Raw genomic sequence first — 26461 nt, forward strand, 5'->3', positions numbered from 1 at the left:
TACCCCTATTCCTCCACTTTCCTTCCTACCATCCTCTCTCCTTACTCACTCTCTCCTCCCCGTCAGCTCCCCTCCTACCCATCTCCCGATCTTACCCACCCTCTCCTTTCCCTCCCCTCCTGTCTGCTACGCCGTCCCTCCCGTTTCCCCTCCTTTCTACCTCTGCTTATCCACTCCTCCCCCCCATCCTTACCCCACCTTCCTCCTTTCCCTCCCCTCCAGTCTATCGTCCCTCCTTTCTAATCATCCCTTTCCATCGTCTATCCCATTTTCCTCCACCACCTCCCTCTCTCTCTCCCGGGAAGGTAGGTGTGGTGTCTTTGGGACAAAGGGGAGGGTGGACGTTGCAGACCACTGGGTCTGATTGGATTGTGCGGCAGTGGGATGGATGGCATGAATGTTTCTATCCAATGGGAATGTCGCAGTTGTGGACGGATCCACGTGACCTTCTCTGGCCATAAAACACAGCACAGAAACAGGCCTTTTGGCCCTTCTTGGCTGTGCCGAAACATTTTTCTGCCTAGTCCCACTGACCTGCACCTGGACCATATTCCTCCATACACCTCTCATCCATGTACCTGTCCAAGTTCTTCTTAATTGTTAAAAGTGAGCCCGCATTTACCACTTCATCTGGCAGCTCATTCCACACTTTCACCACTCTGTGTGAAGAAGCCCCCCCAATGTTCCCTTTAAACTTTTCACCCTTAAACCATGTTATCTGTTTTTTTTCCTTCCCTAGCCTCATTGCCCCAAGTCCTTATACATCACCCCATTCATCCCTGGAGCCAGTCATCAACATTAGCTTTCTGGCCCCTCCACCCGTCTCTACCTCTGTGACCCTCTCCAGCCCTTACACTCTCCTCGTCCGTGCCATATGATCATCCCGCTCTGTGACGCCTTTGGCCCCTGCACCCCTCCTCGTCACTGTATCCCCCTCAGGACCCTGCACTACTCTCTGTCTCTGTAACCTCCACCAAATCTACTGCCCTCTACTGCTTGGGCCCTAAGCCATAGGATCTTCTCTTAATCTCATTTAAACACTATTTCTGTGAGTCCCTCTGTGACACTGGATAGGTGCCATCCCAATCAGGTGTTGACTGACTGGGCACATGATTGGAATCTCTCTACCAACCACCCTATATTACCGATCTATCCCACTGCACTGGGTGCATGTGTTGAGACACTGAACCTGCCCATATCACAACATTTTCAGATGCCTGGGGAGGGAAGCATCGTGACCATTCACTGACCTAGCTTATGGTCAGCGACTGGTAATACTTCTGGAAGAGTCAGAGCCCTTCAGCAGGGAGGGCAATTGGAACCTATTCCTCCACTCCAAAGTTTAATGTTAAGAGATTGAGTTAGAAGGGATCCCATGGTTGATCCAATGGTAAAAAGCAGGATGTGATGGTAAAAGGTTGTTTCTACAAATGGTGATGGGCCTATTGTTATTTGTCATCTACATCAATGATTTGGATAAGAATCTAACAGGTCTGGTGATAATTTTCCAATCTCTTCTGGCTTCTGGTGTCAACAAATTAGAGGGTTGCTGCTGGCTACCAATCTGTTCTCCAACCACCTCCTCCACTGCTTGCTCAGCCTCACTTCTGAAGACTAGGTCAAGAACAGCCCCCTCTCTGTCTGGGATGTTAAACCTTTAGTTCTGTGGACTGACGGGAGAGTCTATGTTGGTTTCATTGGAGTGCAGGAGAGTGAGAGGGGGACAATAGAGTCAATAATTAATGCCGAGAGGATACTGGGTGAGTCTGGGACCACACAGCAGAGCCTCAGAATAGGATGTCCCTTTAGATCAGAATTAAGATGGAATTTCTTAAGTCAGGTGGTGAATCTGTGGAATCTATTGCTACAACTGACTGTGGAGGCCAAGTCATTGGGTATATTTAAAACAGATGTTCATAGATTCTTGATTAGTAATGGTGTCAAAGGTTTTGGGGAGAAGGCAGGGCGATGGGGCAGAGCAAACTTCATGGGCTAGATGGCCTAATTCTGCTCCTACGCTTATGGTCTCTGGGGATAATCTTTTCTCCCAGAGAATGCCTGAGGTGGTGGTGGACGCAGAGACTCTCACAACACTTCAGTGCAGATTTTAATAGATGTACCGCAGAGAGCATTATGACTGCTTTCATCACCATCTTCTATGGAGGCACTAATACACAGGATCGGAGAAAAAAAAAACAAGAGTTATAAACTTGGCCAGCTCCATTGCAGGCATTAGCCTCCCCACCATCTTCAAAAGGTGGTGCCTCAAGATGGCGGCATCCATCATTAAGGTCTCTCATCACCATAAACAATGAAATCTCTTCTCATCACCAGCTGCAGGGAGGAGGAACAGGAAGACACACACTCAACATTTCTTCCCCTCCTATTTTACTCTCTTTTTGTATACTTTATTTTTTATTTATACGCATTTTTACTGTAGTTTAAGTAGTTTTTATCTATTACTTTGTGCTGCTGCTGCAAAACAGTACATTGCACGACACGTGTCCGTAATAATAAACCTGATTCTGGACTATGACACGGACTCTGTTTTTCTCCCCGGGGAGCCTCCTGTCTTCCTGTTTTTTATTTTATGTTTCTAACACCCACAGGATTTTAAAAAACTTTTATAACCTGCTGTAGGATTGTGAATTCAGAACATGACTAGTACATGAAATTTGGAAAGTAAGCTATTTTATTTCAGTCCTTGTATTTTATAAAACATTTGTAAGGCTTCAGAACTATATATAAGGCAGGGGCTGCACACACGGGAATCGCACTCTCCTCCTGTTTGGGGAGGCTATCCAACTCTGTATTGGAGTGGGACTGTTCAGACCCTCATGAAATGGGAGCTTCATCCTTGCTTATAATCTAGTACAAGGCAGTGCTCCCCATCACACCACATCAGCACAGCCCACAACCACAAGATAATCCAATACAGGTGACCATTCGGCCCACTGTCCATGAGCCAGTGCTGTCAGCCTCAGCAAGATTCCAGAAGCTAGGTTTCTATTCCATGAAACATCAGGGTCATGGAGATCTTCATGATTTTGGAAGCACAGATGGGACGGGGATAGAGGGAGAGATATCATATCTTCTGGATGGATGGATGGAAACTACAGTATTCTGATCTCAGCCCATCAGCAGAGGGATTCAGAAATCTCCAGTTTAAGGGAGGGGATCTCATTGAAACCTTCTGGATATTGAAAGGCTTAGATAACACAGAGGTGGAGATGACGTTTCCTATTGTGGATGGACCTAGGACCAGAGGGCACAGGAGAATGGGGTTGAGGGCGATAATAAATCAGCCAAAATAGAAAGGCGCAGCAGACATGAAGGGCAAATGGCTTAATTCTGTTCCTATGTGTTATGGTCTTATACAAAGTATAAAGCTGGAAGGAATGAATACACTTAAATCGATGATCTGGGATACTGAGGGGTGGCAGCAATAGAATTAGCAATGATTGGCCATGATCTCAATGAATGAGTGAGCAGGTTTGAGGGATAGAATAGAGACAATCTGGGTCAGTGGGAGGAAAAAGACAGGTGGAGGGAGGTGTGTGACCTGGGTGTGAGACAGAGATCATCTCCTGAAAACTTACAATATCCACAATAAAATGTTTCTGATGGATCCCAGAGAAGTTTGTAGACACTCCTCTCCCTGTTTATACATTGGGTACTGGTGCAGGAGGGACATCTCTCCACACCAAGACCTTCCCCCTGTGTGTCACTGTATCCTGGTGCAGGACGTACATCTCCTCTTTCTCGTGTATACACCATGCATTGGCTCAGAAGATGTCCCTCCATGCCAGCACCTTCTCCCCAGTGTGTCACTGTGCAGGAGTGATGTCTCTCTATATTCATACCTTCTTCCTAGTGTATACACTGTGTGCCAGTGCAGAATGGACATCTCTCCATACTCACACCACTCTGTGTGTTACCATGTACTGGTGCATGAAGGACATCTCTCCACACCAACACCTTCTCTCCTGTCTGACGGTCAGCTGGGTCTGGGTTACTGACAAACCCCTTCTTCTGACTCCAACCCAAAGGCAGGCCACAGCTGAATTCAAAGATTAAACACATTCCCTCTGCTACATAAGAGTATGGCTTAAAGTTACTGAAGCACCACGTGTTAGTTCTTTGAGTGAACGGTTGGGCTTGGATCCACTTGTGATACTGGTCTGAGAGACCTCCAGGACAAATGGAGGGCACTGAACATGAACCCTTGAGTGACCAAGGCAGCCGACCTTTGACTCCCTCTGCTCTCCAGCGGGGTCGCAGGTCTGTGAAGTGGGAGGCTCTGTCCAGTCCCTGGTTGGAGAGAGAGAAGCCCCATGGGTGGTTGCTGAAATCTGTGGATGGGGATTTCAGAGGGACAATGCTGACAACATTCACACCACTCTGCTACACACAGAGATACACAAAACAGGAGGCATTACCAGCATCTCTCCTCCCAAATCATTTCTCCCTCTCAAAGTTAAGGGTTTAAAAAAACCAGCAAAATGGAAGACGCTGCACTCAGAAGCTGCATCATGAACCCAGCTGAGAGACTGCATTGAACTGGCATCCACATCTTCCTTTGGGTTATAAAAAGCAGCAGCAGGGGAGACCTATCCTGATTGTGTGCTCCTGAAGCTCCCTGGGAAATTCCAGGATATAATTTTACTAGTATCAAAGACTGGGAAACAGCAGTGTCAAACCCACAAGGGCTGGGAAAACACAGGTCAGACACAGAATGAAGCTCCCTCCACATTGTCCCATCACACACTCCCGAGGTCAGACACAGAGTGAAGCTCCCTCCACATCGTCCCATCACACTCTCCCGGGGTCAGACACAGAGTGAAACTCCCTCCACATCATCCCATCACACACTCCTGAGGTCAGACACAGAGTGAAGCTCCCTCCACATCGTCCCATCACACTCTCCCAGGGTCAGACACAGAGTGAAGCTCCCTCTACACTGTCCCATCACACACTCCCGAGGTCAGACACAGAATGAAGCTCCCTCCACATCATCTTATCACACATTCCTGGGGTCAGACATAGAGGTGAAGCTCCCTCCACACTGTCCCACGCTATAATAAGTAACGTTATGGCAAACAGATGTATGATTGCAACCCCTGTGATGGTGCTGACACCATGGAAACTTGATTCAGGTAGATTAACAACAATGAACCCTTTGTAGAAATCACAGTTGAAGAATCTCAGTGAGAGGTGCCGTCTGCAGCAGGAGACGAGCTCTGTGATTAAACCCTGATGAACCAAGACCAGGTCGAGGGCACTTGGCTGCTGCAATGAACTGATGAGGTTCATTTCTTAAAAGCCCAGTGGGTGAGGGGTGACAGTGCCCCCGTTGCCCATCACTGATGCAGAGATGGCCTTCATGTTCCTGAAGACCTGCTTGGCAGAGCTGGAGCTGAGGGCAGTCAGATTTTCTGAGATCCGAGCTGAAGCCTAGAACAGAAGGAAGAAGAAAGTTGGTGGAGTTCAACCCGGAAACCCTGGAGGTCGGTGACCAGTGGTGCTCAGCAGGAATCTGTTCTGGGGCTCCTGTTCTTTGTGTAGGATACTGACAGTAGGTAGAGTTGGGCTGAGAGGTGGCAAATGGAGTTCAAGCCAGTAAAGCGTGGTGATTCACTTGGGAAGGTGGAATTTGCTTCAGAAACCGAAAGACCTTAAGATATAGGAGCAGAATTAAGCCACTTGGCCCATTGCACCTGCTTCACCATTTCATCATGGCTGATCCAATTTTCCTCCCAGCCCAATCTCCTGTCTTCTCCTTGTATCATGTCCTGACCAATCAAGAATTTATCAACCTCTGCCTTAAATACACATAAAGACTTGGCCTCCACAGCTGCCTGTGGCAAAGAATTCCACAGACTCACCATTCTCTGGCTATTGTCTCAGCTTGCTCCTGCCCCACCGAACTCGTTTCTGCATACCTCGACACTGTTTTATCCCCCCTTGTTCAATCCCTTCCTACCTATGTTCGTGACACTTCTCACGCTCTTAAACTTTTCGATGATTTTAAGTTCCCTGGCCCCCACCACTTTATTTTCACCATGGATGTCCAGTCCCTATATACTTCCATCCCCCATCAGGAAGGTCTCAAAGCTCTACGCTTCTTTTTGGATTCCAGATCTAATCAGTTCCCCTCTACCACCACTCTGCTCCGTCTAGCGGAATTAGTCCTTACTCTTAATAATTTCTCCTTTGGCTCCTCCCACTTCCTCCAAACTAAAGGTGTAGCTATGGGCACCCGTATGGGTCCTAGCTATGCCTGCCTTTTTGTTGGGTTTGTGGAACAATCTATGTTCCGTGCCTATTCTGGTATCTGTCCCCCACTTTTCCTTTGCTACATCGACGACTGCATTGGCGCTGCTTCCTGCACGCATGCAGAGCTCATTGACTTTATTAACTTTGCCTCCAACTTTCACCCTGCCCTCAAGTTTACCTGGTCCATTTCCGACACCTCCCTCCCCTTTCTAGATCTTTCTGTCTCTGTCTCTGGAGACAGCTTATCCACTGATGTCTACTATAAGCCTACTGACTCTCACAGCTATCTGGACTATTCCTCTTCTCACCCTGTCTCTTGCAAAAACGCCATTCCCTTTTCGCAATTCCTCCGTCTCCGCCGCATCTGCTCTCAGGATGAGGCTTTTCATTCTAGGACGAGAGAGATGTCTTCCTTTTTTAAAGAAAGGGGCTTCCCTTCCTCCACTATCAACTCTGCTCTTAAACGCATCTCCCCCATTTCACGTACATCTGCTCTCACTCCATCCTCCCGCCGCCCCACTAGGAATAGGGTTCCCCTGGTCCTCACCTACCACCCCACCAGCCTCTGGGTCCAACATATTATTATTCGTAACTTCCGCCACCTCCAATGGGATCCCACCACTAAGCACATCTTTCCCTCCCCCCGTCTCTCTGCATTCCGCAGGGATCGCTCCCTACGCGACTCCCTTGTCCATTCGTCCCCCCCATCCCTCCCCACTGATCTCCCTCCTGGCACTTATCCGTGTAAGCGGAACAAGTGCTACACATGCCCTTACACTTGCTCCCTTACCACCATTCAGGGCCCCAAACAGTCCTTCCAGGCGAAGCAACACTTCACCTGTGAGTCGGCTGAGGTGATATACTGCGTCCGGTGCTCCCGATGTGGCCTTTTATATATTGGCGAGACCCGACGCAGACTGGGAGACCGTTTTGCTGAACACCTACGCTCTGTCCGCCAGAGAAAGCAGGATCTCCCAGTGGCCACACATTTTAATTCCACATCCCATTCCCATTCTGACATGTCTATCCACGGCCTCCTCTACTGTAAAGATGAAGCCACACTCAGGTTGGAGGAACAACACCTTATATTCTGTCTGGGTAGCCTCCAACCTGATGGCATGAACATCGACTTCTCTAACTTCCACTAATGCCCCACCTCCCCCTGTACCCCATCTGTTACTTATTTTTATACACACATTCTTTCTCTCACTCTCCTTTTTCTCCCTCTGTAGTTCTGAATATACCCCTTGCCCATCCTCTGGGTCCCCCCCCCCTGTCTTTCTTCCCGGACCTCCTGTCCCATGATCCTCTCGTATCCCTTTTGCCTATCACCTGTCCAGCTCTTGGCTCCATCCCTCCCCCTCCTGTCTTCTCCTATCATTTTGGATCTCCCCCTCCCCCTCTAACTTTCAAATCCCTTACTCACTCTTCCTTCAGTTAGTCCTGACGAAGGGTCTCGGCCTGAAACATCGACTGCACCTCTTCCTAGAGATGCTGCCTGGCCTGCTGCGTTCACCAGCAACTTTTATGTGTGTTGCTCGACCTCATCATTGCTTTAAAGGATGCCCTCTATTCTGAGGCTCTGTCCTTTGGTCTTAGACTCTTCCACCACAGGAAACATTCTCTCCACATCTGCTCTATCAAAGCCTTTCACCATTTGATAGGTTTCAATGAGGTCACCCCTTATTCTTCTGAATTCTAGTGAATACAGGCCCAGAGCCATCAAATGCTCTTCATATGGCAAGCCATTCAGTCCTGGAATAATTTTTGTGAACCTCCTTCAAACCCTCTCCACTTTCAGCATGCCCTTTCTAAGAAAGGGGGCCTAAAACTGCTTACAATACTCTAAGTGAGACCTCAGAAGTGCTTTATAAACCTTGCTTTTATATTTTAGTCCTCTTGAAATGAATGCTAATATTACATCTCCCTCCCTCACCAGAGACTCAACCTGCAAATGAACTTTTAGGGAATTCTGCACAAGGACTCCCACGTCCCTTTGCACCTCAGACTTCTGTATTTCTCTCCATTTAGAAAATACTCAACCCTTTCATTTCTTCTACCAAAGTGCTTGAGCATACACTTCCTGACATTGTATTCCATCTGCCACATTTTTCATCATTCGCCTAATCTAAATCCTTCCGTACCCTCTCTACTTCCTCAAAGCTACCTGCCCTTCCTACTATCTTCATACTGTCCGCAAACTTTGCAACAAAGCCATCAATTCCATCATCAAATTCATTGTCATATAATGTAAACAGAATCAGTCCCAACACAGACCCCTGTGGAACACCATTAGTCACCGGCAGCCAACCAGAAAAGGCTCCCATTATTCCCACTCTTTGCCTCCTGCCAATCAGCCACTGGTTTATCCATGCTAGAATCTTTCCTGTAATACCATAGGCTCATAGCTTGTTAAGCAGCCTCATTTGTGGCATCTTGTAAAAGGCATTCTGAAAGTCCAAGTACACATCAACTGATTCTTCTTTGTCTAACCTGCTTGAAAGCTGATGCATTTGCCTCAAGTTTTTAAGTAACCAGCAATACTCAGCCTTGTTAAACAATGACTGTTAAATCTCCCAAACCTGAACCAAAAATAGATGAGTAATTCAAAACGCAGATCTGAAGTAGATGCTTGCTGGAAATATACAGTATAAACTCGATGATGCAAGTGGTGGAGGAAAGGTTTAAAAATATTTAACATTCTTTTGTTTCTCCCTCTGTAGATGCTGCCTGACCTGTGAGCTTTCCACTCACGTTTTCATCCTGTGTGGAATTCATGCCAGGGGTTGGGTCACGTGAAATGGATGTGAAGAGACAGCAGTGATAACACTAACCTCAATGCACCAAGTATCACAGAGCAGCTTCTCATGTTGGGCAGCCCCATGTGCCTGACTCAGGGATCGGGAAGCCCTGTCAGTGATCAAACAGACAAAAGTGTTAAGACAGTTCAGATTTTTAAAGATGAGCTTTATGTGTCACACATGAACATTGAAAAATACAGAGAAATGCATCATTTATGTTAATAAGCAACAGTCTGAGGATGTGCTGGGGCGGGGGGCAGCCCGTGGTATCACCACACTTCCAGTGTCAACATAACATGCCCATAACTCACTAACTCTAACCAATATCTTTGGAATGTGGGAGGAAACTAGAGCACCCGGAGGAAACCCACATGGTCACGGGGAAAAGGCACAGTGGCGGGAATTGAACCCAGGCCGATGGTGCTGGAAAGTGTTGCACTAACCGCTACGCTACTATGTCTTTATTCAGGCAAAGAAAAGCACAAAGATACAGAGTCAAAACAGAAATACTCTCCTGAATGAAGACAGACTCCTATTTCAGGCACAGCAGGAATAGGATATCAAGTGTATCCTACCCTTCATTTTCTTGAGGTTCTACAGTTCTCATCACCACCTTGCTCAATACCAAATTTAAAAAAATATCAATATCCATTTGTAAAATGCTCTCCAATCCCCAGGAACATATTACTGAACAGAGCTTGAGAGTTCTGCTATGCCTAATTTAAGGTTCTGTCCCTTGTGCCTTCAGGATCCTGCTCCTCCAAATAGTTACTATCAAGGAGGTGGTGCAGGAATCTGAATTCACATGCTCAGTGTTTCAGGAACAGCTTCTTCCCCTCAGTCATGAGATTTCAGAACGAACAATGAATCCATCCACACTACCTCACTAATTTACAATAAGAATTGCAAAAAGAGAGGGAAAATAGAGGTTTTTATTATTACGTACTGTAACTCAATGTACTGCTGCTGCAAAACAAGTTTCATGTAACATATGAGTGATATTAAACTTGAATCTGATTCAGATTTACTTTAACTTTTTATTTAGAGTACAGCATGGTAGCAGGCCCCTCTGGCCCAATGACATTCGTGTGACTAATTCACCAATTAACCTGTTTGTCTTTGGAAGGTGGGAGGAAACCCATGCGGTCATGGGGAGAAAGTACAAAACCTCCTTACAGACAGTTCTGGGAATTGAACCTGGGTCACTGGTACTGTAAGATTGTTATGCTAACTGCTACACTACCATGTTGGTCCATTGTTCCAGACCCCTCCCAAAAGCAGAAACTTATTGAACTGCAGGAGTAGGGACTGGCCATTCGGAGCTGATCTAACATTTAATCACAACTCAAGACAATACTCCTACTCCCTTACCCATATGTCAGCTTTATTTTCATCTTATTTAGAGACAGAGTGGAATAGGCCCTCCTGGCCCTTCAAGCACACCCTGCAACCTTGACTTAACCCTAGGCAATTTACTTGCTTTCTGTCTCTCGAAATCTCTCTTCCTTAATACATCCAGTGACTTAGCCTCCACAGGCTCACCATCTCCTGAGTGAAATCTCTCTCCTTAAATGAATTCAATGACCTCTCCATGGACTTGCCTAAACCTCAGGCCTCAATGACTTGCTTTGTATCCTGAGGCTATGACCTGCTTCTCGAGTCCACATCCAGGATTGTCTACACTCAATACAATTTCCTCACATTCACCAGAACACAAAACAGGGGCAGTAGACCACTCGTTGTTGGCCTGAACTCCTCTTCTGTGCCTGTTCCCTATAACCCCGAATTCCTCAATCATTTAAATATTTGTCTACCTCCATCTTAAATATATCCAGCGATCTGGCCTCCATCTTCTCGGGGGCAGAGAACTTCAGAGATCCACTGAACTGTATTGGACCTAAGTGTGCATGAGGCCAATTGATCCCGGGGGTAATTGACTAGGCCCCTAAATGTGTGAAGAACTCTTTTTCAGCGTGGGGCTTTCGAGTGCACGTTTTCACCTCAGAGAACCCAGCTGGTAGCTCCTGAACCGTAAATTGCCTAGCGTGTACTGTTACTAACATGACTCTGTAAAAATGTTTAATCATACTACTCCAGCGTCATTCTTGCTCCGCATGTACATAATGTTCACCAACTGGTAAGAGAAGCTGTTTCTACACAGGTTAAATGACCGGCCCCCTACTTCATAACTGCATCTCCTTATCCATGACTTGTCCAATGACAACATCTACCCTGTCAAACCCTTTCTAATCTCATAACGATTTGAAGCCTCTTTGCCTCAACTTCACAAATGACAGCCCCACCCAGTTATCAGAATCAGGTTTAATATTACTGGCATATGTAGTGAAATTTGTTAACTTTGCAGCAGCAGTTCAATGCAGTACATGATAAATATAGAAAAAGTTACAGTAAATATAGGTATATTAACTAGTTAAATTAAAAATAGTACTGCAAAAACAAATAATTAAAAAACAAAGTGAGGTAGTGTTCATGGGTTCAACGTCCATTTAGAAATCGGATGTCAGAGGGGAAAAAGCTGTACCTGAATCATTGAGTGTGTGCCTTCAGGCTCCTGTACCTCCTTCCTGATGGTAGCAACGAGAAGAGGGTCTCATCCTGGGTGATGGGGGTCATCAACGATGGACATCACATTTCTGAGACATCGCTCCTTGAAGATGTCTTTGATACTATGGAGGCTAGTACCCATGATGGAGCTGACTAATTTTACAGCTTTCTGTAACTTCTTTTGCTCCCCTGCAGTAGCACCCCCTCCATTCTAAATGGTGACGAGGCCAGTTAGAATGCTCTCCACGGTACATCTGTAGAAATTTTGTACTGTTGGTAACTATTCCGTTCAGCACCCTTGGGACAATACTGGTGGCAGATTACAGAAAACCCAGACCACACAAATTTGCCACCGCACCCCGTCCACCCCACAACTGATCTTCCTGTCAGCAGGAGAATTGTTGTTTGAAGCACCAACACTCCCTGGGTTGTGTAAGGAGTCAGAAAAACAGTAAAATCAGAAACACTGTCGGCTGAGATTGCAAAATTTGCATGGGTTAAAACAGATCTTTACTGATTTTAGATCTAAAGGAGAATTAATTAGTTAAAATAGATCTGAACTACAGACCACCTGCGTTGCCCTAGGCTGGAGGTAGAAGACAGCCTTTCCTGAAGTTAGAAGACCGTGTATGTGCATAGGTGGTTGGGAGGTAGGAATAAGATTTGTTGCTGTTGCCTGGTGCGTTCTGTATTGCTCTGCCGAACATTGTGGGCATGCTATGTTGGTGCCGGAATGTGTGGCGACACTTGCAAGCACATTGTTAGATTGTTTTGGTTGTTCATACAAACAATGTATTTCACTGTATGTTTCAATGTTTGTGTGAAATAAATCTGAATCATCCCAGAGATTCAACCTGTATTACAGTCTATAACCATAGGTGATTTATTTATATCGTGAATAGCTGGGGCCCAAGTACTGATTCTCCCAGTAATCAACTCATCATGGCTATCCCTCGAGGTCGAAGATGATGGTCTTCATTCTGTAGATCTACTTATGGGCTCTCAAGTGGCTAATGAGTCCAATCTTTGCTTTGAAAGTTCTTCTGCATTCAGGACAGGTAGTTCCAGATGTCAGATCAGGCTTTGGTTGTTGCTGCCTCTCTTTCCATTTTCTTCTCTTTCCTTCTAATTCTGCACATCTGTTGGCTTCAAAAGTTGCTGTTCCTTCTCGGATGATGGCTTGCCAGAGTTTCCTGTTCCTGGCATTGGTTTCCCAATTGTTGTTGTCGATGTTATATTTCTTCATGTTGGCTTTTAAGATGTCTTTGAATCTCTTCTTTTGTCCGCCTCTTTTACGTTTGCCTTCTTTAAGCTGGGAGTAAAGATTTGTTTCAGCAGATGTTCATCTTTCATCCGAACAACATGACCGTTCCATCTTAGTTGGTTCTTGATGACGTAGGCTTCAATGCTTGTTGTTTTTGCTTCACTTAGCACGCTGACATTGGTTCTTCTATCTTCCCAGCTGATATTTAAGATGTTTTGAAGACAGCGTTGATGGAACTTTTCAAGTGCCTTCAGATGTCGTCGGTATGTTGTCCAGGTTTCTGATGCATACAGGAGCGTTGGGATTACCAATGCTTTGTACACTAACATTTTGGTGTCTGTTCGGATGTCACGATCATGAAAGACTCTTGTTCGGAGACGTCCAAAAGCTGTTCCAGTGCATTTAAGACGACGTTGGATCTCATCATTAAGGTCGACTTTGGAGGAGAGGTGACTTCCAAGATACGGAAAGTGGTCCACATTTTCCAGAGTTATTTTGTCAAGTTGAATTGATGGTTCTATCTGATTTGTCTCAGTTGGTGATGTTGATAGATGATCTGAGTCTTCTTGGAATTGACGGTAAGTCCAAGTTTTGTGTATGCATGGTTGAAGGCAGTCAGAATCTGTTGTAGGTGGTTTTCTGAAAGAGCTGCAACACTGTTGTCACTTGTGTATTGGATCGCGATGAGGGAACTCGTGGATGTCTTCGTTTTGGACTTGAGACCGGCAAGATTGAAAAGTCTGCCATCTGTTCTCCAGACAATTTCAATTCCTGGGGGTAGGTCGTTCTTGATAATGAGGATGATTGTCACAATGAAGATGGTGAACAAAGCTGGGGCAATCACACATCCCTGTTTTACTCCTGATCTAACTTGAAAAGGCTCACAGTTACTGATGCTGACCGTGACTGTGGCAAGCATGCCATCGTGGAGGAGTCTCAGGATTGGATCCATGGAGTAGGTTTTGCCATCCGACAAGTAATCAACTAAAAGTCCCTCAGAAAGTCCCATTTAGTCCAACAGTACATTAATTCTGTACACTAATTCTCAATCTATGCCACTATACTGCCCCAAATTCCTCCAGCTTTAATTTTATGCACAAATCTTTTAGATAGACATGACACATTTCACTGTATGTTGTAATGTCCATGTGACAAATAAAGCTAAAAAAAAGTAGAGGTAAAAAAAAACTCAATTTCTCCCTGGCCGAGACTCATCATCAGGACTAGACAGGAAGGGGGTCTGAGTTCCTCCAGCTTTTTGTGTGTGTTGTTCATATTTTCCTTTGAGAATTTCCTGTTGAATCTGCTCCCACTACCCTTCCAGGTAGCATGTTCCCGCCCACAACAACTCACTGTGGAGAACCTTCCCTTTCCCTCCTTTCTGGTTCTTCTGCTGAGCCCCTTCACTCCGTCCCCTCTAGGCACCCACTCTCTTACCACGGAAACAGTCCCTCTTTCACTCCATCCCACCCTCCCAGATTCCTAATGCCTCCATTAACTGCTCCACCCCCACAAAATTGTTCTGAGAGAGCAGCCCCAGGTCCCTGGTCTCCGCACAGAAAGATTCTCCTTGAGGACCGGAACATTAAACCTTGTCTATATGTGAGATGGCCTGACTGGGACCAGACACAAGTGGCAAAAAACCCCCACGCCTGAGCATAAGTAGCTTTTTGGAAACAACAAGTCAAGGAAATGGTTTGAAAGGTGCTGAGTGGTTCAGACACACAGATCTGAACTGCAGACTTCAAAAAAAAATTCCACTCAGCAGATTGCACACCGCAGTGTGAGGTGGTGAGTGTGGGAGGAAGAGGTGCTGCCAACAGCTCTGTGCGGGGGAGGGTAATGGAAAAGAAAGGAAAGGACAGGGGTATATCCGGTACAATAGAGGTATATCCGTTACCAGGCGTGGGTATGGTCTCACTGTCTGAGGGGACAACTTGTTTCTCAACAACACCTTCAGGACACGTCACTGACAAGCAGTGAGTGCTACTGATGATGTGCTGGAGGAAGCATTTTTTTTCACATCCCCTTCCCAAGAAGCAATGTATTGAATTACCAACTAATCAGTGTTTAATTATTCTGGACCACAGACAAACATCAGCAGGAGCTACTGGAGAATCTTCCCTCCGTTCTTTCACAGCGTGGTCACTGCCACCCAAGAGTGACGCTGGATTTAATAACTCAACTGATAGATCAGCCCTCTAACAGACAGCACCCCTTCCATTTTCATCAGCAAAACACAATGCGATAATCAGGGCTTCATAAAACATATACAATTTCAAATTTAACAAAAAATTTACTAATATCTACAACACAACCATAGGAAGAGTGATGGGCAATTGGCTCGGCCAGAGTCCTCAACTGGCTGCTGCCTGGACCACTTTGGCCAAGACCAGGATGATCAGGAAATTTCCCCAAGTGGCTCTCCCTTTCGTACCACATGACCGTAGAGCAGGAGCGTGGAGGTAAGATGTAACCATGACCAGAGAAGGACCCCTTCAGAGACTCAAATAGATGCTGCAATCACCCACATTCCATGTACACGTGGGTATGTAGGGTAACACAATTAGTGGAAATGTACATAATTCACAACAACTGACACTGAGTTGGGGTTTCACTTTAAGACATGATGATGTGATTATGTAAGTTTTTTTCATGCATTTTTATGTTTAGGTTTTGGAGTTTAATAAAATGTTTTTCATTTTATTTGTGAAAGCCTATATTGGTGGCCGGCTGGTGGGCGTAGTGGCATCAATGCCGGACTTTGGAGCGAAGGCTCCCAAGTTCAAATCCAGCCGACTCCCTTGCACGCTTTTCATCTGTGCTGGGTTGAGCGTCGAGCTAGCAACTTGGCCTCGTAAAAATAAGAAAGCCTGCTAAAAAAATGCCGTCATGACAACGTCCCGATGACTCCATTCGGAGTTAAGGGCTTTCTTCTTCTTCCTCCCCTATACTGGTGACCCCAATACTCCGGGGCGATTCCAGAGTTATTGAACATGTCAGCCAATGCAGTTACTTTGAAACTGCTGGAGTTTGGGGAGCAAAATACCGTCGCTTGGTTCGTACAAGCGGAGGCTCAACTTGCACTTTGAGAAATCTCCGCTAACACCACCAAATATTTCTATGTGGTAGCTTTGCTCAGCAATTCCACGGCTGTGAGGGTGATGAGTCCACTAGAATATCCACCTGAACAAAATAAATACCAATTGCTGAAAACTCTTCTTTTACAGACTTTTGGACTATCGGAGTCTGAGCGCACCAAACAGTTGCTCTCCTTGCCTGGCCTCAGCAGTGCTCGGCCATCGGAACTAATGGACCACAAGGTGTCTCTCCTGGGAAATCACCATCCTTGTTTTATTGTTAAAGAACTCTTCATGCAGCAAAAGCTTAATCCAGTTTGCATAGCCCTGATGGACTTCAGAGAGCTTGATAAAATGGCTGATAGTCTACACTCAGCTGGGCAGAGGTGCATCATTCCTCCTCCTTTCTCTACCTCAATAAGCCTGGTCAGCAAGGTCCCCAGCATAAGGACACCCGTGGCTGTGAAACAGACGATGCTGGGCCTGTGCTCTTAACGCGCTCACTTTGGTATGAATGCCAGGAAGTGTCGACTGTATTGTAGCTTCGACGGTACCAGCACATTGGGACACCTGAGGTCTGTAAACACCATGGGTTCCAGCTGCCACAGCCTCCTACTGTTCATTACGGACATCCTTTCAGGGCAATGCTTCCTGTGTGACATGGATGCTCAAGTGAATGCTGCCAGCACCGCCTATTGATGAGAAGGCAAAGAGTGAGACACCTTGCTGAAGGTCGCCAATGGCAGCAGGATCAGACCTATGGGACACGATGGGTGACTCTGTGCTTCAGTGGGCGATGTTACACATGGAACTTCTTCCTGGCAAAAGTGGCTAGACCTCTGCTCGGTGCAGATTTCCTTGTGCTCGAGGATATTTAGTGGTTCTTAAGATCTGCCAGCTTGTGGATGTCAGGGACCTTGGGTCGTTACCCTGCTCCCCCAGTAAGTTCCCCATAATGACTCTTGGCAAGCGCATGCACTACCATATGTGAATTTACTGGACTGCTGGGTGAATTCCCAAACTTCTCCAAACCCACATTCTCCACAGGGAGGGGGAATGTGGACTCAGACCATGAGAGGCCTGTGTCGGGCATTTTCATGCCTTACAAGGCGCAGATTGGAAGTCTGTATGGCACGCCACTCCTTGCACAGACACTAGAGCAATGTGTAATTAAGTGCCTTGCTCAAGGACACAAACATGCTGCCACAGCTGAGGCTCGAACCAGCGACCTTGAGTTCACTAGACGAACGCCTTAACCACTTGGCCATGTGCCCAACACATTCTCCACAACAGTCACAAAACATGGGGTCAAGCACCACATTCCCACAACTGGCCCACCAGCCCATGCCTGCGTATGTAGACTGGACCCAGAAAAGCTGGCAACCATGAAGGCTGAGCTTGTCAACAGGGAAAGACTTGGCATTTTATGCTGTTCGAATAGCCCCTGGGCTTCAACCCTTCATCTGGTCCCCAAGTCTGATGTTGGTTGCCACCCATGTGGGGATTACCGATGCCTTTATGAGGCCACCTCACTGGATCATTACCCTGTCCCACACATTCAAGACTTTTCAGCATATTTAGCTGGAAAGTCAATTTTTTCCAAAGCTGATCTTGTTAGGGGCTACCATTAGGTCCCTGTGTGCTTGCAGGATATTCCCAAAATAGCTGTGATTACCCCGTTGGCCTCTGAGTTTCTGCGTGTGCCATTTGGGCTGAAAATGCAGCACAGACTGTCATGGTCCGGTCTGTGAGGTCTGCATTCCAGTTCGCGGTCCGGTCCGTGGACTCAGGACTCCGGGTCTTCCAGCTGTCCCTTGTTTTGGTTGAGGTAATCACAGGCATCTGATTCCCATCTTGGGGCTTGGAATACAAGTAGCCTTGGGGACAACTGTGGGCTGCTGGTTTGTCTTGTCAAGGTTCCCTGGGAGTAACCTGCCGGTGGAAGGCTAGAGCGGTCTCTTGCCATCTTTAGGCCTCATTAGAGAACCATCGCTTCATGGAGCCTTGCTGTTGGTAGTTGGAGCTATCTTTGCGGTATGGATTTGGCCGTTTCCCAGGCCAGCTGAGTGGCCATCAGCCACTCCAAGCTAGGTAGGGATCCAGCTGTTTCCGTAGCCAGCCAAGGTTGCTCGCCGAAACTGCGACTCGGAGCAACCCCGATGCAGAGATAGAACTGTCTGTCGTTCTTCGGTGTTTGTCTCTACTTGTCCTCGCCTCCGTGGAGTAAGTCAGGCCGTTCTGCTGTTGCCCTGCGGGGGGACCTGTCTTGTCTTGTCTTATCTTTGCCTCTGTTGGGTAAGTCCGGCCATTCTGCAGTTACTTGACGGATGGTCCTGTCTCATCTTGGTGTGGAGATAAAGTTGAGTCCCGGTTTGTCCAAGTATAAGTCCCGGCTCTATGTCTATGTACTGTCCAGTCTCGTGTTAGTGTCGTGTTAAAGATGAGTCCTGGCTTTTCGAAGGATAAGTTCTGGCTCTATGTTGATGTACAGTTCCAAGTCTGTCTCCGAGCTCCAGCTTCTGAGTTACCAGCCTCCAGCCCTCAGCCTCAAGAGCCAAGACCTCAGCCTGCGGCCTCAAGACTCAAGACCCCAGCCTGCGGCCTCAAGCCTCTAGACCCCAGCCTGCAGCCTCAAGACTCAAGACCTCAGCCTGCGGCCTCAAGCCTCTAGACCCCAGCCATGTCCTGTCCTTGCCTGGTTCTGGGGCCCGAGCCTGAAGCAAGACCCAGGTTCTGGGTCCTTGTCCAGTCTCTGGCTCGGAGCCCAAGCCCAGGCTCCTAGTGCATAGTTCCTTGTCCGGGTTCCCTGTCTTGTCCATGTCCTAGCCTAACTCTGCATTCTTGTCCCTGCTCCTTGTCTGAATCCTGTCACGTCCCTACTCTAGTCTAGTCCTGTTCCTTGTACTTCAGTGTCTGTCTCTTGCATTTGGGGCTGTTCCCAACACCCCCCCATTGTGAGACAGACTTTCCAATAACTGATAAGACTCTGTATTAAAAGACTAATACTTTCTTTTTGTTGACCTGGATGACACACCAGTGCATCCAAATCTGAACAGGTATCTCTTCTCGGCACAATTTTCGAGCGCTTAAGCCAGCATGGGTAGATTATTAACTCTGCTAAACGCGAATTTGGGTTGTCAACCATTGACTTTCTCGGCCATCACATGCCCACAGAAGGTACAAAACCCCTCCCTTCAAAAGTAGCCACTGTTATGGATTTCCCACTGCCCTGCACTACTAAAAAACTACAGGAGTTTTTAGGCATGGTGGATTTCTGTCACCGTGTCATCTTGCGAGCTGCTGAACTTGTGCTCCCCCTGTATTAAAGGCAATACCCCTAATCACGTGCTTGACTGGTCAGTGAACATGATCAGGGCTTTTGAATAATACCAAATGAGTTCTTTCTGACTAATCCTTACAGGTGCGCCTGCTCCCCAATGCACCTATAGCCATTACTACTGACGCCTCAGACTATGCTGTGGGTGCTGTTATGAACAGCTGGTCAGAGGCGTGTGGCAGCCACTCCCCTTCTTCAACCAGCAGCTCTGTTCCCCTGAAAGGAAATACAGCACATTTGACGTTGATCTTCTCAGTCTCTATCTGGCTGTCTGCTCTATCTTCCAGAGGGTCGCTATTTCACAGTGTTTGCTGACCACAAATCCCTCATGCACCTGATGGCCAAAACATCAGACTCTTGGTCTGCATGGCAGCAACGCCACCTGGCTTATATATTCGAGGTCACAACTGATGCACAACATATCAAGGGGAAAATAATGTCATGGCTGATTATCTCACACAGTCAGAAGTTGAGGCTGTACACTATGACTATGTCGGCATGGCATCCGACCAAGTTTCTGAATCAGAGGTTTAGGCTTTCAGAACAGTTACGGGCTTGCAGATGGCTGACATCAAGTTTGGGGAAGCTGGGGTTTCTCTCCTGTGTAATGTCTCAACCGGTCACCCTTGCCCAACCATGCCCACAAACTGGAGGTAGACTATTTTTGACTCCATACATGGCCTCTCTCATCTCGGCCAGAAGGTCTCCAGGAAACTGGTTGCACTAAAGTTTGTGTGGCATGACCTCAGAAAGGACGTGTGTGATTGGATTGTAGCCTGTGTGGAGTGCCAGTAGGTGAAAATTAACCACCTCATTTTTAGGTCCCTGAACAACAGTTTGACCATGTCGATGTGGACCTTGTTGGTCCTCCTCCCCTCCTGTGGTTTCATGTACCTCCTTACCATGCTAGGAGGTCGTCCCCTAGCATCAACGACAGCCACAGACATGGCCCGGGCATTCATTGGTTTAGAGCCCCATTTGATATTTCCTCTGACCACGGTCCCCAATTCATATCAAACCTCTGGGCTGCGATGGCCCAGATTCTCGGCATTAGGATACATCACACCACAGCGCATCACCCACTGTCCAATGGCCTATGCGAACAGTTTCAACGCACCTTAAAAGCTGCTCTGAGGGATTTCCTGACTGATGAGCATTGGTATGATCGTCAGAACTGCTCCAAAAGAGGACCTGCAGTCATCTGTGGCAGAGCTGGTATACAGATAGTTGTTAGGAGTGCCAGATTTCCACCTTCCTCAGTAAATTCAATTCCTTTTCACCTATTCCTACTTCCCATCAATGTATACAGCATCTTGGGTTCCTGTTGGCTTACATTCCGCCTTGCTTGCTTCTGCCTGCAATGATACATACGAACAACCCCTAAGGCCTGTTTAGGATGGTCCATTCTGCGCTTGCCTTACACCGGCCCACCAAGGTTTGGAGGATTCTGCAACCATGCCCCTGCCATCACAACATGACCATGAGTGTGTCAACACACCTCTGGATGAGCCAGAGGCACCTGCTCTTCCTCCACCCTTGGAACATAGGACCTGAGCTGGGCGGCTTGTCCGAGCTTTGGACCGACTGGCAATGCAGGTCTTAATGAATTCTGAGGGGGCCTGTGTAGGGTAACTTAATTGGTGGAAATGTACATAACTCACAGGCGCCAATATTGAGTTGGGGCTTCACTTTAAAAGGCTGGTCTGAAGTGATGTAATTACGTAAAGGGTTTTTAAGTACACTTCTGTGTTCAGGTTTTGAATTTAATAAAATGTGTTACGGGTTTCATTAAATATAAAACGTCTCACTTCTTTTTATTTGCAAAAACTTACAGGTACGCTGATTCCTCCTGGCCGCAGACTCAACAATCTGTAGCTCACTGCACCTTCCACAAAGGTCAGCAATGTACCCTGCTTTGAGACCTCCACTGGGGCCCTCTCACTGCCAAGCGTAAAAAAGTCTGCCATGGTGTTCAGCACTGCCCCCTTCTTTTAAACAAATGTACAAAACCTTATTCATATACAGGGGTTACAATTCATTTACTGAATTCAAATTAAAATACAGTTATCAACATCTATAATGCACTCAATTCCCTGGGGAGGGGGCCCTTATCATCCCTCACTGAACACACAATGGCGCATTCTCCCTCTCCAAGGACACCCTGGTACTAACGCAGCCCAGAAGAGGGCTCAACAGCCTGCTGCCTGGACCCATGAATGGCTATCTTGGCCAGGCCCAGAAGCAAACTCACTAGGATATCACTGAGTGACCCACACACCACTACCCCCATACTGGGTGCCCATAAACCAGTAGCACAGGGCTGAAGTGCAGCCAGGACTTGCGAAGCAGGTCTGTAATCTCTCACACTCCATGTAGACACGGTACACTGACTCCTCCTGTCCACAGAAAGGACAGGTGGACGGTGTATCCGTGAACCTGGTCAGGAATCTATTGCATGGTTCTGCCCTGTGCAACACCCTCACTGTCTGATAAGACAGACTACCAAGGTGTGTTCAGATGGCAGGTGAGGGCACTGAAGTGAAAAGTGTGCAAGAGCAGAATGATATAGAACACAGAACATAGAATAGTACAGAACAGTACAGGCCCTTCGGCCCACATTGTTGTGCTGATCCTCAGACCCTGCCTCCCATATAACACCCCCACCTTAAATTCCTCTATATACCTGTCTAGTATTCTTCTGACTCAGGCGGGGTATTACATGCACCAACCACTCTCCGAGTAAAAAACCTTCCTCTAATATCCTCCTTGAACCTTGCACCCCTTTACCTTAAAGCCATGTCCCCTTGTATTGAGCAGTGGTGCCCTGGGGAAGAGGCGCTGGCTATCCACTCTATCTATTCCTCTTAATATCTTGTACACCTCTATCATGTCTCCTCTCATCCTTCTTCTCTCCAAAGGGTAAAGCCCTAGCTCCCTTAATCTCTGATCATAATCCATACTCTCTAAACTAAGCAGCATCCATCCTGGTAAATCTCCACTGTACCATTTCCAATGCTTCCACATCCTTCCTATAGTGAGGCAACCAGAACTGGACACAGTACTCTGTGTGGCATAACCAGAGTTTTATAGAGCTGCATCATTACCTCGTGACTCTTAAACTCTATCCCTCGATTTATGAAAGCTAACACCCCATAAGCTTTCTTAACTATCCTATCCACCTGTGAGGCAACTTTCAGGGATCTATGGACATGTACCCCCAGATCCCTCTGCTCCTCCACACTACCAAGTATCCTGTCATTTACTTTGTACTCTGCCTTGGAGTTTGTCCTTCCAAAGTGTACCACCTCACACTTCTCCAGGTTGAACTCCAGCTGCATTTTTCAGCCCACTTCTGCAACCTATCAATGTCTCTCTGCAATCTTCGACAATCCTCTACACTATCTACAACACCACCAACCTTTGTGTCGTCTGCAAACTTGCCAACCCACCCTCCTACCCCCACATCCAGGTTGTTAATAAAAATCATGAAAAATAGAGGTCCCAGAACTGATCCTTGTGGGACACCACTAGTCACAATCCTCCAATCTGAATGTACTCCCTCCACCATGACCCTCTGCCTTCTGCAGGCAAGCCAATTCTGAATCCACCTGCCCAAACTTCCCTGGATCCCATGCCTTCCGACTTTCTGAATAAGCCTACCGTGTGGAACCTTGTCAAAGGCTTTACTAAAATTCATATAGATCACATCCACTACTCTACCCTCACCTATATGCCTGGTCACCTCCTCAAAGAACTCTGTCAGGTTTGTTAGACACGATCTGCCCTTCACAAAGCCATGCTGACTGTCCCTGATCAGACCATGATTCTCTAAATGCCCAGAGATCCTATCTCTAAGAATCTTTTCCAACAGCTTTCCCACCAGATGTAAGGCTCACTGGTCTATAATTACCCAGACTATCCCTACTACCTTTTTTGAACAAGGGGACAACCTCCCTCCAATCCTCCAGTACCATTCCTGTAGACAATGAGGACATAAAGATCCTAGCCAGAAGCTCAGCAATCTATTCCCTCGCCTTGTGGAGCAGCCTGGGGAATATACCGTCAGGCCCCGGGGCTTATCTGTCCTAATGTATTTTAACAACTCCAACACCTCCCCTCCCTTAATATCAACATGCTCCAGAACATCAACCTCACTCATATTGTCCTCACCATCATCAAGTTCCCGTTCATTGGTGAATACCGAAGAGAAGTATTCATTGAGGATCTCGCTCACTTCCACAGCCTCCAGGCACATCTTCCCACCTTTATTTCAAATCGGTCCTACCTTCACTCGTCATCCTTTTGTTCTTCACATAATCAAAGAATGCCTTGGGGCTTTCCTTTACCCTACTCGCCAAGGCCTTCTCATGCCCCCTTCTTGCTCTTCTCAGCCCCTTCTTAAGCTCCTTTCTTGCTACCCTATATTCCTCAATAGACCCATCTGATCCTTGCTTCCTAAACCTCATGTATGCTGCCTTCTTCCACCTGACTAGATTTTCCACCTCACTTGTCATCCATGGATCCTTCACCCTACCATTCTTTATCTTCCTCACTGGGACAAATCTATCCCTGACATCCTGCAAGAGATCTCTAAACATCGACCACATGTCCTTTGTACATTTCCCTGCAAAAACATCATCCCAATTCACACCCACAAGTTCTAGCCTTGTAGCCTCATAATTTGCCCTTCCCCAACTAAAAATTTTCCCTGTCCTCTCTAATTCTATCCTTTTCCATGATAATGCTGAAGGCCAGGGAGCAGTGGTCACTGTCCCCCAGATGTTGAACCACTGAGAGATCTGTGTCCTGACCCAGTTCGTTACCTAATACTAGATCTAGTATGGCATTCCCCCGAATCGGCCTGTCAACATACTGTGACAGGAATCCATCCTGGACGCACTTAACAAACTCTGCCCTGTCCAAACCCTTGGAACTAATCAGGTGCCAATCAATATTAGGGAAGTTAAAGTCACCCATGATAACAACCCTATTATTTTTGCACCCTTCCAAAATCTGCCTCCCAATCTGCTCCTCGTTATCTCTGCTGCTACCAGGGGCATATAGAATACTCCCAATAGAGTAACTGCTCCCTTCCTGTTCCTGACTTCCACCCATATGGACTCAAAAGAGGATCCTGCTACATTACCCACCCTTTCTGTAGCTGTAATAGTATCCCTGACCAGTAATGCCACCCCTCCTCCCCTTTTACCCCCCTCTCTATCCCTTTTAAAGCACTGAAATCCAGGAATATTGAGAATCCATTCCTGCCCTGGTGCCAACCAAGTCTCTGTAATGGCCACTACATCATAATTCCATGTATGTATCCAAGCTCTCAGTTCATCACCTTTGTTCCTGATGCTTCTTGCATTGAAGTACACGCACTTTTAGCCCTTCTACCTTACTACCTTTACACCCTTTATTCTGCTTCTCTTTCCTCAAAGCCTCTCTGTATGTTAAATCTGGCTTTAATCCATGCACTTCATTCACTGCTCTATCGCTCTGGATCCCATCCCCCTTGCAAATTAGTTTAAACCCTCCTGAACCATGCTAGCAAACCTACCTGCAAGTATATCTCTCCCCCTCGAGTTCAGGTGCAACCCATCCAATCTGTAACAGGTCCCACCTTCCCCAGAAGAGATCCCAATGATCCAAAAATCTAAAACCCTGCCCCCTGCACCAACTCCTCAGCCAAGCATTCAGCTGCCATCTCCTCCAATTCTTACCATCACTATCACGTAGCACTGGCAGCAATCCTGAGAACGTCACCCTTGAGGTCCTGTTCTTCAGCCTTCTGCCTAGTTCCCGAAACTCACACTTCAGGACCTCATCCCTCTTTCTGCCTATGTCATTGGTGCCAACATGTATCACGACTTCTGGTTGTTTCCCCTCTCGTACCAGGACGTTGTGCACCCGGTCAGAGATCTCCCGGACCCTGGCACCCAGGAGGCAACAAACCATGCGGGTGTCCTTCTCACGTCCACAAAATCTCCTGTCTACTCCCCTGACTATAGAGTCTCCAATGACGACAGCTCTCCTCTTCTCTGTCCCACCCTTCTGCACCACAGGGTGAGACTCAGTGCCAGAGGCCCTGCCACCGTGGCTCACACCTGGCCGGTCGTCCCCCCACAACAGCATCCAGGACGGTAAACTTATTATTCAGGGGAATGGCTACAGGGGTGCTCTGCAGCACCTGTCTGCTCACCTTCGCTTTCCCCCCTCTGACTGTCACTCAACGACCTGCTTCTGGCAGCCTAGGTGTGACTACCTCCCTGTAGCTCTCATCTATGACTGCCTTATTCTCCCTTATGAGTCGAAGGTCCCCCAGACGTTGACCAAATCAAAAGATCCATCAACAATTGCACTCTCGCTCGTGTACTCTGAGGAGCAGAGCAATCTCTCACCTCGAGGGTACAGGTGAAATCACCCGAGGACAACACACTTGCCTCTGTCGATGGAGCCCAACAGCAGAACTAACTTGCAAAACAAATGCACCTCCATCAGGCCAGGCTTAGGGGCAGCAATGTCAACGAAGTGTAGCAGTACACCATCTATGCCCACAGTGAGACGCAACAGTGGCCTGACTCAAACTTGTTTACTTTCAGTACCTGTCTGGAAGGCTGGGGCCAACGATATCGCCACCCCACTCGAACAGAAGCTGAAATGACTGAGGTAGATGCTCCCACGCCAATCCAAGGACCAGGTGGATTCATCTCCTAGAACAGGATGGGTTTCCTACAGGAAGCTCGCTGGATATCTCCATTCCCTGATGACCGAGAGATGATGGAACCTGTAGTAAGACTCCCTACAACCACTGGCAGTAATATTCACTACTGTCATCTTTATGATAGTGCTACATCTTCTTGCCAATGCTCTGGCCATTCGGAGCAGGCTTCCTTACCCAGTGCCTCTGCACCCTTAACACAGCTTTCAGGGGATCCTGAAACAGAGTCACTCCCTCCAAACCACTTCCAAATACCTCCCAACTTCTTTTTAAGGATGCTGTAGACGGATTGCACAATTCCAGGCAAGCCGAACCACCGCTCAGCGGCTAGTTGGGGTTTATGTTGTCTGTGCTGACAATCAGATAAGAACTCCCGAATTTCATATCAATAGGCACATTTCAATTCAATTCCTGCAC

The 26461-nt window shown here is 47.1% G+C and overlaps 1 protein-coding gene across 4 annotated transcripts in view; it reads right to left on the minus strand.

Moving 5' to 3' along the window:
* Window positions 1-875: 875 nt before the first annotated feature.
* acadvl (acyl-CoA dehydrogenase very long chain) overlaps window positions 876-26461 on the minus strand; it is a 130804-nt gene continuing 105218 nt past the window's right edge. For 2 of the 4 annotated variants that reach the window (XM_063048697.1, XM_063048698.1), the window contains exons 18-19: window positions 9111-9186; window positions 876-5454 (exon numbers count right to left, since the gene is read on the minus strand). In XM_063048697.1, the coding sequence (XP_062904767.1) occupies window positions 5317-5454; window positions 9111-9186 (214 nt within the window). In that variant the 3' untranslated portion in view covers window positions 876-5316. The remainder of the gene's footprint in view (window positions 5455-9110; window positions 9187-26461) is intronic. The other 2 variants (XM_063048695.1, XM_063048699.1) reach the window with 1 other exon arrangement.

The sequence above is a fragment of the Mobula hypostoma genome, chromosome 5 (assembly GCF_963921235.1).
Source record: "Mobula hypostoma chromosome 5, sMobHyp1.1, whole genome shotgun sequence".
Taxonomy (NCBI): domain Eukaryota; kingdom Metazoa; phylum Chordata; class Chondrichthyes; order Myliobatiformes; family Myliobatidae; genus Mobula; species Mobula hypostoma.